General features: G+C 42.5%; 1 protein-coding gene across 2 annotated transcripts; it reads left to right on the plus strand.

The window, feature by feature from the left end:
- Window positions 1–8,004: 8,004 nt before the first annotated feature.
- On the plus strand, window positions 8,005–12,195 carry LOC111856893 (G-protein coupled receptor 12-like). Of its 2 annotated transcripts, none has more exons than XM_023837194.2 (2): window positions 8,005–8,534; window positions 9,289–12,195. In XM_023837194.2, the coding sequence occupies exon 2, from the start codon at window positions 9,291–9,293 to the stop codon at window positions 10,296–10,298; it is 1,008 nt and encodes a 335-aa protein (XP_023692962.1). In that variant the 5' UTR covers window positions 8,005–8,534; window positions 9,289–9,290; the 3' UTR covers window positions 10,299–12,195. The 2 variants fall into 2 exon arrangements, with proteins under 2 accessions (XP_023692962.1, XP_023692963.1); XM_023837195.2 differs by having other exon boundaries at window positions 8,005–8,361.
- The last annotated feature ends 1,762 nt before the right edge of the window (window positions 12,196–13,957 follow it).

The raw sequence follows: 13,957 nt of genomic DNA on the forward strand, positions 1-13,957 counted from the left end.
AGCTCAAGGGGGTCAAAACAAGGGATATGAGCAGCTAATTAAAAGGGGTGTGTGCAGAAGCTATAAACACAGAAATGCCTCCGACCTGTGAAAGCTGTAAGGATGCAGTGGGCATTTTAGCTCAGTATGAAGCCTGTATGTGATGCAGCCTGCAGTTCTGCTAAAAGCCTCCGTGTCGTGCACCTGACCTGAGTGCCGCTCTTCCGCTAGTTCTTCAAAAGACACACTGCTGTCATTGGGGTCACAGCTCGCCCCCTGCTGGCAGCTCCACTCTGTGCCTCACCCCAGCAGTTAACTAAGAGGCCAAATCCGCTCTTTATATCCAAAGTAGGGGGCTTGGTATTAAACTGGAAACAAAGAAAGACATGCAGCACTGGCATTTTCTGGCCTCCAGCATGGATGCAGTGAATACAGTTAATTCTCCTCTTCAGATCGGCCCGCTTCTGGGTAAACATCATTAGACACATGAATTGGGGTCTTTCATGTGTGTTTATTTACTGAAAGCCATGACAAGTGGCTGTGAGTGCCGAGTAGGGGTCTGCTGAGTGATGCGGGGGTGTGCTGCAATGAGGGCAGTGCGTTCACCGTGGGAATGAGGGGTTTAAACTCAGCGCTGTCTGTCTGTCTGTCTGTCTGTCTGTCTGTCTGTCTGTCCTGCGCCGCCTTTTTAATGCCCTGCTCTTACAGGAACATGCATTAATAACAATTCTTTCATTTTCCCCTTTTGCTCTGTGTCTAGAACCATTTGGTAACGTAATGGATGGCCACACCCTCCTGTCAGGAGCAAAAGGGGTAACTATGTTGTGAAGGGCACTATATAAAAACTAATCAAATTGAACTGAATAATTCATCCCCCTAAAGACAGACATACATAATACTATACAGTAGTCGAGGAAACAGGGAAGCAGATCATCCTCATTCCCTAGAGGTGGCTGTCAAAGGACCATGTGGTCAGAAATCAGACATGTGGAAGCAACATAATTCTCATTTCTGCAGCAATTTGCTGTCGAATAAAATGAATAGAGTCATAGGATGTTACTGCTTTTTAAAACTGAGTGGATAAAACTTTCATGTGATGCTTCCAAGGATGAGGGTTCAAATCTCACCTCTGCTCTATGTGTGTGTATGGTGGGGGGGGGGGACATGTGTGTATTACATTGTGGGGACATTTGATGTTGATGTTGCAGGAATCACCTTTTTGGTCCCCACATGGGGGAATTCAATGTTAGAAAAATCTGCAACTGCAATCAAAGAACTAAAAATGCCAGAAGACGTTTTGTTTTGTTTGGTTACTTATGGTTAAGGTTAGGTCTGGGTAGGGTTAAGGTTGCCATAGTTGGAATTAGGGTGTTGCCCATAGAAATGAATGGACAGTCCCCGCAAAGATATGAGTAGAAACGTGTATGTGTGTCTGTGTCTGTGTGTGTCTGTGACGGTCTGAGTGGTAACGCATATATTACATTGTCCTGCTCTAGAGTATATTTCAAATTTATCAGTTCAAATACTAAATATATAAACTATAGCCTTAAAGTAGGGTTTGCATTTTGTATATTTGGCGGATACTTTTATAGAAAACAAAGTACAGCTGAGACAGCGGGGTCAGCCGGTCCATGGGGCAGCAGGGGTTAGGGGCCTCGCTCAGGGGCCCAACAGTGACATCTAGTGACTCGTCTATTTAATAGCATCAAATCATCACAGCCAGTGACCTGATTGGTTAATTACCTGCATTGCATGTTTTTAATTACTAACACGGACCCTTTGTAAGTGTAGCTGCTGTAATAACAGCATTAGATAATTAAAAGCACAGACACAGATGCATGTAGGATTTAACATGTAGGAAGCACAAATTGAGGCTTGTTAGTCTGTACATTAATTATTTTGACCGCCGGACATAAGATAAGGATTCTGCTGGGTAAACAAAAGCTCATTTCAGATTAACCTTATTCCGAATCAAGCTTATATTAATTTATGTGGCGCTTATTTAAAAACAGCTTGTCCAGTCAGAAAATTAAATGTGATTTCGATGTGTGGCCACATTATTTTTAAATCAGTAGGCAGCACAGTGCTCGGCCTCTGGGTGATTTCGGCTCTGAATGTGTAATCATTTATAATTCTCCAGAAATACACCAGGCGAACCAAGTGCAGAACATGACTGTTCCTGCCCACAGATAAATCATGTATTGCTGCAAATGTTAAAATGCGAACTGAAACCACAGTGATTTAAAGTCAGTGAGATTAGTTGTTTAATGTGACGAAGGTACAACTGGATGGGGGCCTTTTCTGCTTCCAAAAGCTTCACCTGGTCGACTTGAATGTTGTCCCCATCTTTGCCTGTGCAGGTAATATGAATTAAATTGTTGGTATGTTAAAAGCAAGAGGAATACAGATCATCTTTAAATGAGCTTCTATAACATAATTCCTGCAAATATTCAAATCCTGGTAATTTTATGACAGTCTCTTGCACTTTCTGGTAAAATATATATATATATTTTTTAAAGGCTGTATCCAGGAATTGCTGTGGTTGGACTGGTGAGCAGAATCATGTGACTGGAGTACTGGGTTGGTGGAATGGGAGTTTATTTGCCATACAGGTGAAACAATCAAACAAACATGCATGCATGCTGGGTCATTTCAGCTTCAGCACAAGGTGGGTAACCAGACGGGTGAGTCAGGGTCTCTTTTATACCCTCAGTAATTACACACAGGTGGTCGAATTGGTGTGTCACCTGACTGCCCCACCCTGAAATTCAGAAATCATCATTCTACTCATACATCCAACCCGGGGGAGAGTTGCACGAGTTCCCAGGAATGGATGAGCTGAGGCCTGGGTAGAGAAGATCGTGTCAAAGCTATCAGCTTGCCGTGTTTCATACGAGTTTTCCTGGGAAACCGGTAAATAGCATCTATAGCACCACCCAAAAGCCTGTGACAAAGTGGCCTTCCCAGCCGGGCCGGCGGATGTGACACCAGCAGCAATCACCAGCTAAACAGGACAGAGTCATACTGCCATCCAGCAGACAGACTCTCTGTCCATCTCCTGCCTCATGCTGAGAGGATAAAGATAGCCTGCCTGGCCGCTCTCCTGCTCGCCCACTTCCCCTTTCCTGTCTCAGCGTGACGCCCAATCAGATTCGGTTGGCTGACAAACAAGCCTCAGTTAAAGTCATCAGGAAGAATGACGGCTCTGTTTGGTGACAGGATGCAGCATGAGGTGGCTGATGGTCACTGAACATGCCACCCGAACTGAAGAGGGGACAGCTGAGTGCTGTGGCATGGAGGAACGGCCAGGTACGGTAGCCCTGCGGGTAATCACCATGGCTGTGTGAGATGGAGGGGCAGTGGATGTCCGGGGGAGGACCAGTGGACAAGCCGCTTTTCATACCTGTAACTGATTATTAGCTAGTAAGTGCAGTTTGTCCTCTGTTACAGTGTTTCTCAACCCGGTCCTCCAGGACCCACAGACAGTCCACATTTTTGGGAGCTGGGAGGGAGCAAAAACGTAGACTGTCTGGTAGAGCACTGGGAGGGAGCAAAAACATAGACTGGCTGGTAAGGAACAAAAATGTGAACTGTCTGGGAGGGAGCAAAATGTAGACTGCCTGGTAGGGAGCAAAAACGTGGTCTGTCTGGGGCTCCCTGAGGACTGGATTGGCTCTATTAAAGCCAAACTCGATCTTGAATGTTTGCTCTTATTGGGCGCTGAGCATCCCAAAACATCATTCAGTTAACTTACAATGATGATCTTACAAATAAACATCAGGCTATATTTCCTGAGCCCACACTCTGGACTGGCGGAGCTGTGCACTGATGGATGGATGGATGGATGCAGGGGCATTATGCAAACCACACAGAAGACATAAAAATACACATATGCAGATATTAATGCTTCTGAAACTATTACACATTCAAACATGTGCAAATAACCTTGTTCACTGCCACTGGGATGTGAGTCGTGAATGTCATGACGTGTCCCCTGGGAATTATGAGGGATGGGGGAGGGAATTAAGAGATGTGATCTGACGCAGGAAGCTTGGCTATTGGCCAGATTACCCTAACTGCAAGTTTACTGTAAGTATTCACAGTCACGTAGGCATGTCAGTGGTTAATTAGGGGTGTAATGGTACAGTTTTCTCACATTTCAAACAATGAAATCTTTATTTTTCCATATAACAACTCTCCATTCAGAAAATTGGCAGCATGACTAACTTGGCTTAGGTTATGTCTCTAACTATATAGAGTCAAGGAGAGAAAAGCATTGAAATTAAAAGTGCCTGTTAATTTTGATAATCTGTAGGTGTTTTGTCAATTCTATTTTAAATGAACAGTGTACCTAGTGTATCTACAGTATCTGTGCAGGCAATATAAAATTTAGTTTTGGAATACCAAATCTTATCTTTATGAAGAAAAATAATTTTATTTGACATGAACATACATGAAGTACATCAGCCACAGGCAATAGCAGTACAGTAATTGTAGATAATCAATACAGTGGAAACCACTTACAGTGATCATGGTTATAGTGATCAATCGCTTACAGTATATGGATCAAAAAGCTTGGGACAGAATCATTCCTGTACAAATACTGTTTAAATAACTCCCTTATAGTAATCAAATAGTTCACTTACAGTATTCATTTTGGGTCTTTTTCAACAAGACAACATATGGAAAAAAATAAAACTGCAGTTATTCCTTTTTTTAATTTTACTTTGATCGCCCTGCCTTACCTTGCGGTTACTGGTCTGCTTCTGGCCAGCTACCTGAGGCTGATGCTATGTGCATAGAAAACATGACGAGTTATTTTCTCTCAATGACAAATATAGACTCAACAAAGCTGAAAATAAACCGCCAAAAACGAGCCACCGAGATGCAGCAGCAAAACTACAATAAGCACTTTGAGACAATGTCACATTGTAAAAATGACCTAGTAAAATGTAATTGAATATTATGTACAGTACTGTACTGTATTATAGCGTATTTACACAGTTCAGCCATTTAATTTGAACAGTACTGTAATTTGAAAAGTGTTTCAAACAGCTGTGCTGTGTTTTGAAATCATCAATAAAATTAAGTATATACCACGCTTCCCATTTTATTACCTTATATTCATGTAATAAATATACAAATGTCAATTAGATGCTAATCTGCCTGAGACATAAAGAAAAAGAAAAGAATCGTTTATAATAATCATCCGCTTATAGTGATCAATTTCACCCAGACAGACATGATCACTATAGGTGGGATCCACTGTATTACAAACTCCACAACCTAGGAGAGTGCTGAATGTTTTTGATGGAGCAGACCCAAATAAAGGGGGCAAAAAAAAACATATTGTGGTGAGTGGTCAAGTCATTTTAATAAAGATGACAACTCTTTTAAAATTAAATATTTTCTTAGTCTTGTATTTTGTTTGGTTACTTATGGTTAAGGTCATCATTGCTGTGATTAGGGTTATGCCCATAGAAATGAATTGATAGTCTAAACAAAGATCTGTGTGTGTGTTTGTGTCTCTGTGTGTGTGTGTGTGTCTGTCTCTCTGTGTATGTATGTGTGTGCGTCTGTGTGTGTGTCTGTCTCTCTTTGTGTCTGTGTGTATCTGTGTGTGTGTGTGTGTGTGTGTGTTTGTATGTGTGTCTCACGTAAGGAGTGAGGGGAGGGTGGCCACTTGACTGAAATTCACTGTAACTGACAGATTTAAGCAGCGAGTGCCGAGTGCCTGTGATTTAGCATTTTTAGTGTCCTTTAGTTTTGTTCAGATATATAGAATTTTTTTATATTTTCTAATCCCCGTGTATCAGTGTAAAATATAAACAAAACTTATAACTTACAGCTTAGTTACTCATAAGTTATAAGCAGCAGATGGAAGCAGAGCCTGCAGGTGTGAGCGCTGGTCACTGGCCTGCCGTGGGGGTTCAGGGCTACGCCCACGCGGCACTCGTGGCGTCCCTCCCACCAGCGCGTGACTCAGCTTGCATCCGTCACTCTTTCATGCTGCTGCGCCCACTCACACCTACTGCCGAGTGTCTGGGCCATGAAGGATGGGCGCATGAGGAGGCAGCTGCTTGGGGAAGAGGAGCATTGTGGGAAATGTGGCAGAGCTGGAGATAAAGTGCCGCGACCTGCCACAGCTCAGCTATGTGTGCATTTAAAGGCTGTCTACATGGAGGAGCATACAGCTACAGGACTCTAAGGATTAAAGGGTATGACCACGTGAATCTAAGGTACACAGGATATGACCACATCAGCCTAAGATACAAAGGATATGCCCACATCATTCTAAGGTATAAAGGATACCGCCACGTAAATTTGAGGTATAAAGGATATGATCACGAGTACCTAAAGTATAAAGGGCCACATTAATTTAAGGTATAAAGAATATGGTCATGTGAATCTAAGGTATAAAGGATATGGGCATATGAATCTAAGGTATAAAGGACACGGAAGGACACCCTTCAAACATCACACAGCTTAAGGTGTTCTGCAATGAAGAGTGGGGAAAACTTTCTACCAGTCGATGTCAGAGATTGATAGATTGTTATAGGAAATGTCTCATTGAGGTTATTTCAGTATTTATTTCAAGGGGGAAGTACTAGCTATGTACTAACTTTTTCCTCAGTAGGAATTGGCATCTCAGTTAATTGCCTTTGTTAAATAAGTGAATTTGTTCCTTGTTTTTGAATAGGTGATGCAGTTACATCACCTTCATCACAAATATAATTTGAAAGAAGAATTATTACTGATATGTTGATATTTCTTAATAAAAAACTAAATATTTAATGGGGTGTCCTAATTTTTTCATATGACTGTATGTAGAACTAACTGATATAAAATGCATTCTTTCAGTCGTATATGATACCGCACTCATTCACTTGAGTGATACCAAAAACACTGATTCATTCAGGTGTGATACCTGTTCATTTTCTGCACCTGTCCAGATCCTATCCTGGAAGCTACAGGTGAAAGACAGGGAACAACCAGGATGGGTGCCAGCCTATCACAGGGCACACACACACACTCACACACTTTTAGTAACTTCAATTCAACTTAGCATGTTTTTGGACTATTGGGGAGGGAACCTCCCACTGACCCTGGAAGAACATGCAAATTGCTCACATGGAACCCTGGCAGAGACTCAAACCCTGGTCCCAGAGGTGTGAGGCAACAGTGCTAATCACTGTGCCCCACATATGTTGTTGAACACTCTTTCACTAACATATGATTTATTCATGTATATGACCAAACACACACCTTTGCACGTTGCTTGGTGGTGCAATCCTTAACACTGTTGCCTCCTGCTTCTGGAACCAGGGTTTGAGTCTCCATCATGCCTTGTGTGCTTCCTGCGGAAGTTAATTGGAGTTCCTGAATTACTTGTAGGACTGAATGGTGTGTGAGTGTGTTCTGTGATGGATTCTGTGTGTAGCCTCTGAGATAGAGAATGGACAGTCATTCACTCATATGTGACACCAAATGCACTCATATGATACCACACAGAATCATTTACAGAAGGTTCTAGAGGAATTTTTTCCAGTATGGTCAATGTCAACTTCACACCTTAGAGTGAATGATAGCATTTATCCACGCACATGACACCAAACATATTCGGTTCCTGAAACATGACACAAAAAACAATTATTCATTTAGGGACTGTATATGATCACAGATAGACTTCTTTACTCATATGACCACAAACCACTTCACCTATGTAACATACACTGCTAACCCTAATGATAAGAAACAGTCTTTCATCAATATGTGATTAAATGTATTTTCGTGCCAAACAGCTATTTCAGAATTGTACGTATTTTTAGAAGTTTATATAGACCTATGTACTCTTATCTGTTGCATTTAATTAAACGGCCAAAATGAACTTTATATCATGAAACACATAAATTAAAAGTGAGGATTATAAAGTTTGCATGATCGTCCTTCATGTGAATTGGAATAAAGGCGGGAGTGAGTTGCGTGCATCGCTTTAACTTCAGCGTGACTACGGAGGACGGGGAAGGTTATCAGCGCGGAGAGCGACCGAAGCCGGTCCCCCTGCGGTCCGAATGGGGCGCCGCGACCTTGGCTAAACTGCACGCCATGAATGAAATTCCAGGTTTTTCGATCGCATCGACCTCAAGTATTTCCTAGCCCCGCTGAAATGACAGCCTTTGTGATTCACAGACCCGATGAATACAGCGGACTCTCTTGACGTCAGAAGTGAGAATGAGCGCCGCGTCCAATTGGGCTAGAACAGGACTGGGAAGCTGGTACTGGAGAAACTGAGATCGTCGCTGGAGATGCATGTAAACGGAGGAATAATACGCTGAACGCTACGGACTCCCCCAAAACTGCACCGAAAAATATCAGGAACTGGTAAATTTTTTTTCAACGTCCCTTTCTTAGACCCCCGCCCCGTCTGTACCGCCAGTTTCTGCTTCTCCGTCTGCCTGTCACGGAATGCTCTGAGAATAAACGTAAAAAGGCACCATCTCATCGGCGATTATGGAAATAAGAGAGTGCATGGGATGAAACGCACGGCAAGTCCGGTTAGTCTTAAAATTTATATTTATTAGTATTTATCTATTTTTATCTTATTGCACTAATTCATGGGACAGATATTGCGAGTCCTCGTGGCGGGATTGCACCATTTTGCTTCACTTTATGACCTTTGCAGTTCTTTATAGCTGCGGATACAATTAGTGCCAGAGCCGGGGAGCATCTTGGGGAATGACTCGCATGTTTAATGTTTGCTGGGGTCTGTGCCGCTACCCGTGCATGTTGCCGGTTGTGATATAACTCCCTTGCGAAAATAAAGCCGTATTCCCACACATTGGAAATATGTCCGTAAAGCCCTACGCTCTTTTTTTACAGGTTCCAAAAATAGCTTTTCGAGCGGCGTGATGTCAACAGTCCCAATGTGAGGGATATTCTCGCTTCAGTTTAACCCTATATTGTCGCCATGGAGGTGCGCTTAAGTAGTTCATTAAAACGCAAGGAGGGGCTGATGTGTGGTGGAAATATTCGCTTTTATTTTTGCAACCGAAAAAATGCCGATTCAGTTGACCTTCGCGTTGGAAGTCTTTAGTGTGTATATATTGGCGAATCTTGTCCCAGTTAAGGTCCTTTTTTTTTTTTAACAAACTGACCCATCTGATATGGTTTAAGGGTATACGGGTGTGCAGTAGAAATCTGATTTAGTGCGTGGTAATATTAGGGGTGGGGGTATTCCGTTTAAGTTTTAATGAGTATCACTCACACCATCTCCTTCTCATTCCAACACCCGCACCCCCTCTCTCCCAGCTATGATTCACTCACTTGCCGCAGCAATGAGCAACCAAGTCCAAAACAACTCTTTGCTGAACTCGTTAACCTGGAATTTTTTGGATGGGAGGAACTCGTCGCCGGTGAGGAGCTCCGACGTGCGCCCGGTGCCCGTGAACCCGTGGGACATCGCGCTCTGTGTGACGGGGACAATCATCTCTTGTGAAAACGCAATAGTGATCGCCATCATTTTTTACACGCCCACCCTCAGGGCACCCGCCTTCATCCTGATAGGAAGCCTCGCCTTCGCGGATCTGCTGGCGGGACTAGGACTCATACTCAATTTTATTTTCACGTATATGCTGAACACGAAATTCGTAACCCTGATTTCCGCTGGACTGCTGATCGCCGCCTTTTCCGCCTCGGTGCTGAACATCCTTGCGATCACGGTGGACAGGTACCTCTCCTTATACAACGCGCTCACCTACCATACGGAGAGGACAGTGACTTTCACTTATGTCGTTCTTGTCCTCATTTGGTCGATCTGCATCGCGCTGGGTTTACTGCCCGCTTTAGGATGGAACTGCTTGAAAGACGAGTCCTCCTGCAGCATCTGCCGCCCGGTGACGAAAAACAACGCCGCCCTGCTGGCGGTGTCCTTCCTGCTAATCTTCGCGTTAATGATGCAGCTTTACCTGCAGATCTGTAAGATCGCCTTCAGGCACGCACAGCAGATCGCGGTGCAGCACCAATTCATGGCCACCTCCCACGCCTCCTCCACCACTAAAGGTGTATCCACGCTCTCCATCATTTTGGGCACATTTGCGCTCTGCTGGATCCCATTCGCCATGTATTCCCTGGTGGCCGACTCAAGATACCCGATGATCTACACATACGCCACAGTTCTGCCGGCCACTTGTAATTCAGTCATAAACCCCATCATTTACGCTTTCAGGAACCCTGACATTCAGAAATCTCTGTGGCTTGCCTGCTGTGGATGCGTCCCCTCTAACTTTTCTTTGCGGCCACGGGCGTCAAGTGATGTATAGTAGTTGATATTTTACACTCTTTTCTAGTGTTATTTTCATAACTCCGCAAATCCGTTAAAACCTCCTCATGAGTTCAGATGATACAAACTATGCATTGACATATTGCATTTACCTAGCTACTGTGCGGTATTGCATTGCGCGCATATCTCCGCGGCATGTCAGGGCGTTCTATGTACCTAAGCCTGCCCCGTCTAGAAGCCCGACATGGATTTGGGCGATGCTTTAAAACTAGTACCACTTAGCATCAGTGTATGTAAAACGAGGAAACGCATCGACGATGGCGGTAGAGAAATGCAGCTCGGTTTGCGCCTCGTTCTCGGCAATGTGGAGCTTCAGTTTTGTTAACCCCATTAAAACAGGCTATTTGCGCATCCATGTTTCATGCCAAAGAAGCGAGTCCCGGCTTTTCATTTTCTGGCTTTCGGGGCTATTGAGCAGCCGAAGTAAACGATTCCCATATTAAAACATTTAATTTATCATTAAACCTTTTCAAATTGCAAATGTTATCGCCCACGTTTACGTATCAAAGACAATACTGCCTGTGTCCACACCATATAACTGATGCATAGCAAAGCATTTGGACGCAGGGTTTAGCGTGGTCACTTTGTGCTGGTAAATAAAGCAGTTTTTCCGCCGAGTCATTTCAGCACCGCGGACAGAGACTTGCGCCCGTAAAAGTCACAGGCATGCTTGGGCAATTTAGGATTTTCATTCGCCGCAAATAATACATAACAATTGGCCTACTGCAATATGTAGACCGATTAAGGCTTTTGGGCATCATGTATGTGCGTCATTTTCCTGGTGACCGCGTTATTCTCGTAGGCATTTGCGTCGAAGTCACATAAAACCGCTTAGTGGGGACCCCTTTCATACCCGGTGTGGCGATCGACAATCATTCACGTGTAAGATATCCCATTACAGATTCTCCGATCGGGAATTAGGGCAGGATTATTGGTTTTCCTAGGAATAAAGAAACGGTAAATGCGGTTTTAAATATGCGTTTAATCAGGCGTGACTCTTGGTTTCTAAACGCAAATTCCCTCCATCCAGCATCTCATTCCTAGTCGGTTTGGATTTTGATCTTGGTACTATATATATAGTAAGCATTTATTTTCACACCAGGAGCGTTTTAGGAGGATCAAGCAATATACGTATAATACAGCAAACTCTGCGTCTGTGCCTGGGAGAGACAAATATCTCGTCAATTAACTGAATCTTTCAGTCGCAGTTTAAATCAGTATTCTGCAAAAAAACACAGGCGAAAGTAACGAAAATGAAGTGAAATGTAAAATTTCGAAATTTCACGCAAAGCGTTTTTTTGGGAATTATACTTCCTAATACAACGAATATGTCCCTTGACATTATGAATTAATGTATTGTTTCGCTGTTTTGCCAGTGCAGTACTTATTGGTATAGACGCGTTGACAAAGAAGTTGATAACGTCATCCTTCTACCTGTACCTGGTGGAACTGTGCTCTGTTCAATTGTAAAATGTAAGAGAAATAAAAAAAAAGAAAAACATTGGCCTGGTTGCACAAATGATAAGGAATATAGCCTATAGAATATAGAAATATTAAATGTCACAGCCTAGCAAGGTTTGTCATTAATTCAGCATTTTCATTGTTTTTTGTACGAGGGCGCCATTTTTGAGTGTGATTATTGTTGATTTTACGAAAAAATTAAATAACATGGATAAGCATTGTGGCTAACAGAAAACATGTTTGTATACCTGTGAACATTTAAAGGTGGTATTTTACAATACTTTTAAATTTTTTAATTTTGAAAGGGAAATTTATAACGAGTATGCACGTGGTTAGTTGGCGTTTCATCCGAATACAGTCCTTTAGTATAACGTAATAATAATTATAAGTATTATTATTATTATTATTATTATTATTATTATTATTATTATTATAAGAGTCGATATAGACTCTTGGCGCCCATGTATGGACGCCAGTCCTGAATGGTCCTGTCTTCTGTCTGGACCTTCAAGTACCAACACTTATTGTATTGCCTTCAAACTTGATATGTATGTAAAATGTTCTTAGGTGTCATGCAATAATTTAGTAATATATAATTGTGAGGATGGTAAAACATATCCGAGTCTGGTAATGAAAATAACACATGGCTATTTAATGTGGATCATATACATTAAATAGTAGCACAAAGATGGTTAAATGTACTACAAAGAATATATCCTAGTAGGTCAGGATGTTATATCCTTTAGCAAATACGTGATCAGATCCTACAGATTTATTGCAGCTTTGATATTACCATGTTCACCTTTACAGATGCGAAATGATTAAACGATAGTTGTAATTTGCAACATAGTTTAACACAAAAGGAGGAAATCAAATGTTCAAATGTATTTATTTTTTAAAGAAATGTATCAGATGACTAACCACTTAAAATAGAACAAATGACAACGGGGGAGCAGGGAGGGGGTGGGGGAAAGGTTAAGGCCGATGGGATTGTGAATGCTAGTTATAGATTTAGTTTGGAGATGTTGGGGTGACACCGCTGTGTGAACACGTAGCCCCTCGTCTAGCTCCAGAAAAGCGAAGCAAGCAGGCTAACTGCATGAGCGAATCGCTCCTGTGCTTCTTTGCTCATCGCTTAGCCGGCCGGCCGGCTGGCTTATATTCGGCAGTGACCATCAATAACCTATGTAGTGACCGTGTTTGCTTTGGCTGTGTAAATATGCATATGGATTATTAGTCTGCAGCTTTAAATTAACCCCCCCCCCCCGCCGCCGCCGCCACCGCCACCCGCGGTTTTGGACACCGCTCCCTTCCTGGCGCGCGCTGGACTGGAGCCTACCGAAACCTCTGCCGCGTGCCGCTTTACCCACAATGCCCTCCTCCCTAACCTCGTTCATCAAGACGCATGATTTGTTTTCACGTTTCTTGGATAAGCCTTAAACTTTTCATTCTTCTGTGCAATAAATGTTGTTTTTAGAGAGAAACCCGATAAGCAGACCCTTCTGTTCTGGCTCGCTTAGCCAGGCCGGCTGAGCACTGTAGTGAGTATGGTGCCAGCGGTATTTTGTAAGTCTTTTTAAACCAATGATTTAGGTCACCATATCTTTAAAATCCCATAAAAGTTAATTTAAGGCTTTTTAGAACTCTTAAATATCCCTCTAAAAGCAACAGATATTATGTATGTTTTAATGGCAATCAGAAATGTATCATATTTACTTTCATGTTATACTCAAAAAGGTTTCAAACTTTAAGTTCCTTAACGTATTACCTGTTCAAAAATACTAATGTTATTTTGTTGAAGTCATCTTATGCAATGGCTAAATGAGATCATATTTAAATATAAAACTATATTTTTGTACACATTGTGAGGGCATTGGTTCAGTTATGTGTGTTGTTATGACTGTGAACGTGTTTGTTTTTTTTCTTTAAAAATTGTTGGTATTTAAAGTGCCACATTTAAGGTGTGTTATTTGTCTTGGACGATAGTGGCACCTGAGGTCACAAAGTCACTGTGGACGAAGGATAAACGAGCTATAATGTAGACAGCGTCAGTGTGCAGTAGCGAAATATGTCCATAATGCATGCAGTACAGGCGGGGACCAGCAGGGGTCCTCAGTTTTCTCCACGGAGGGCAGAGGTCCAAGCAAGGCAGCTGAAGGTTTGCTTACCTCCCTCTTT

The sequence above is a fragment of the Paramormyrops kingsleyae genome, chromosome 24 (genome assembly GCF_048594095.1).
Source record: "Paramormyrops kingsleyae isolate MSU_618 chromosome 24, PKINGS_0.4, whole genome shotgun sequence".
NCBI lineage: Eukaryota > Metazoa > Chordata > Actinopteri > Osteoglossiformes > Mormyridae > Paramormyrops > Paramormyrops kingsleyae.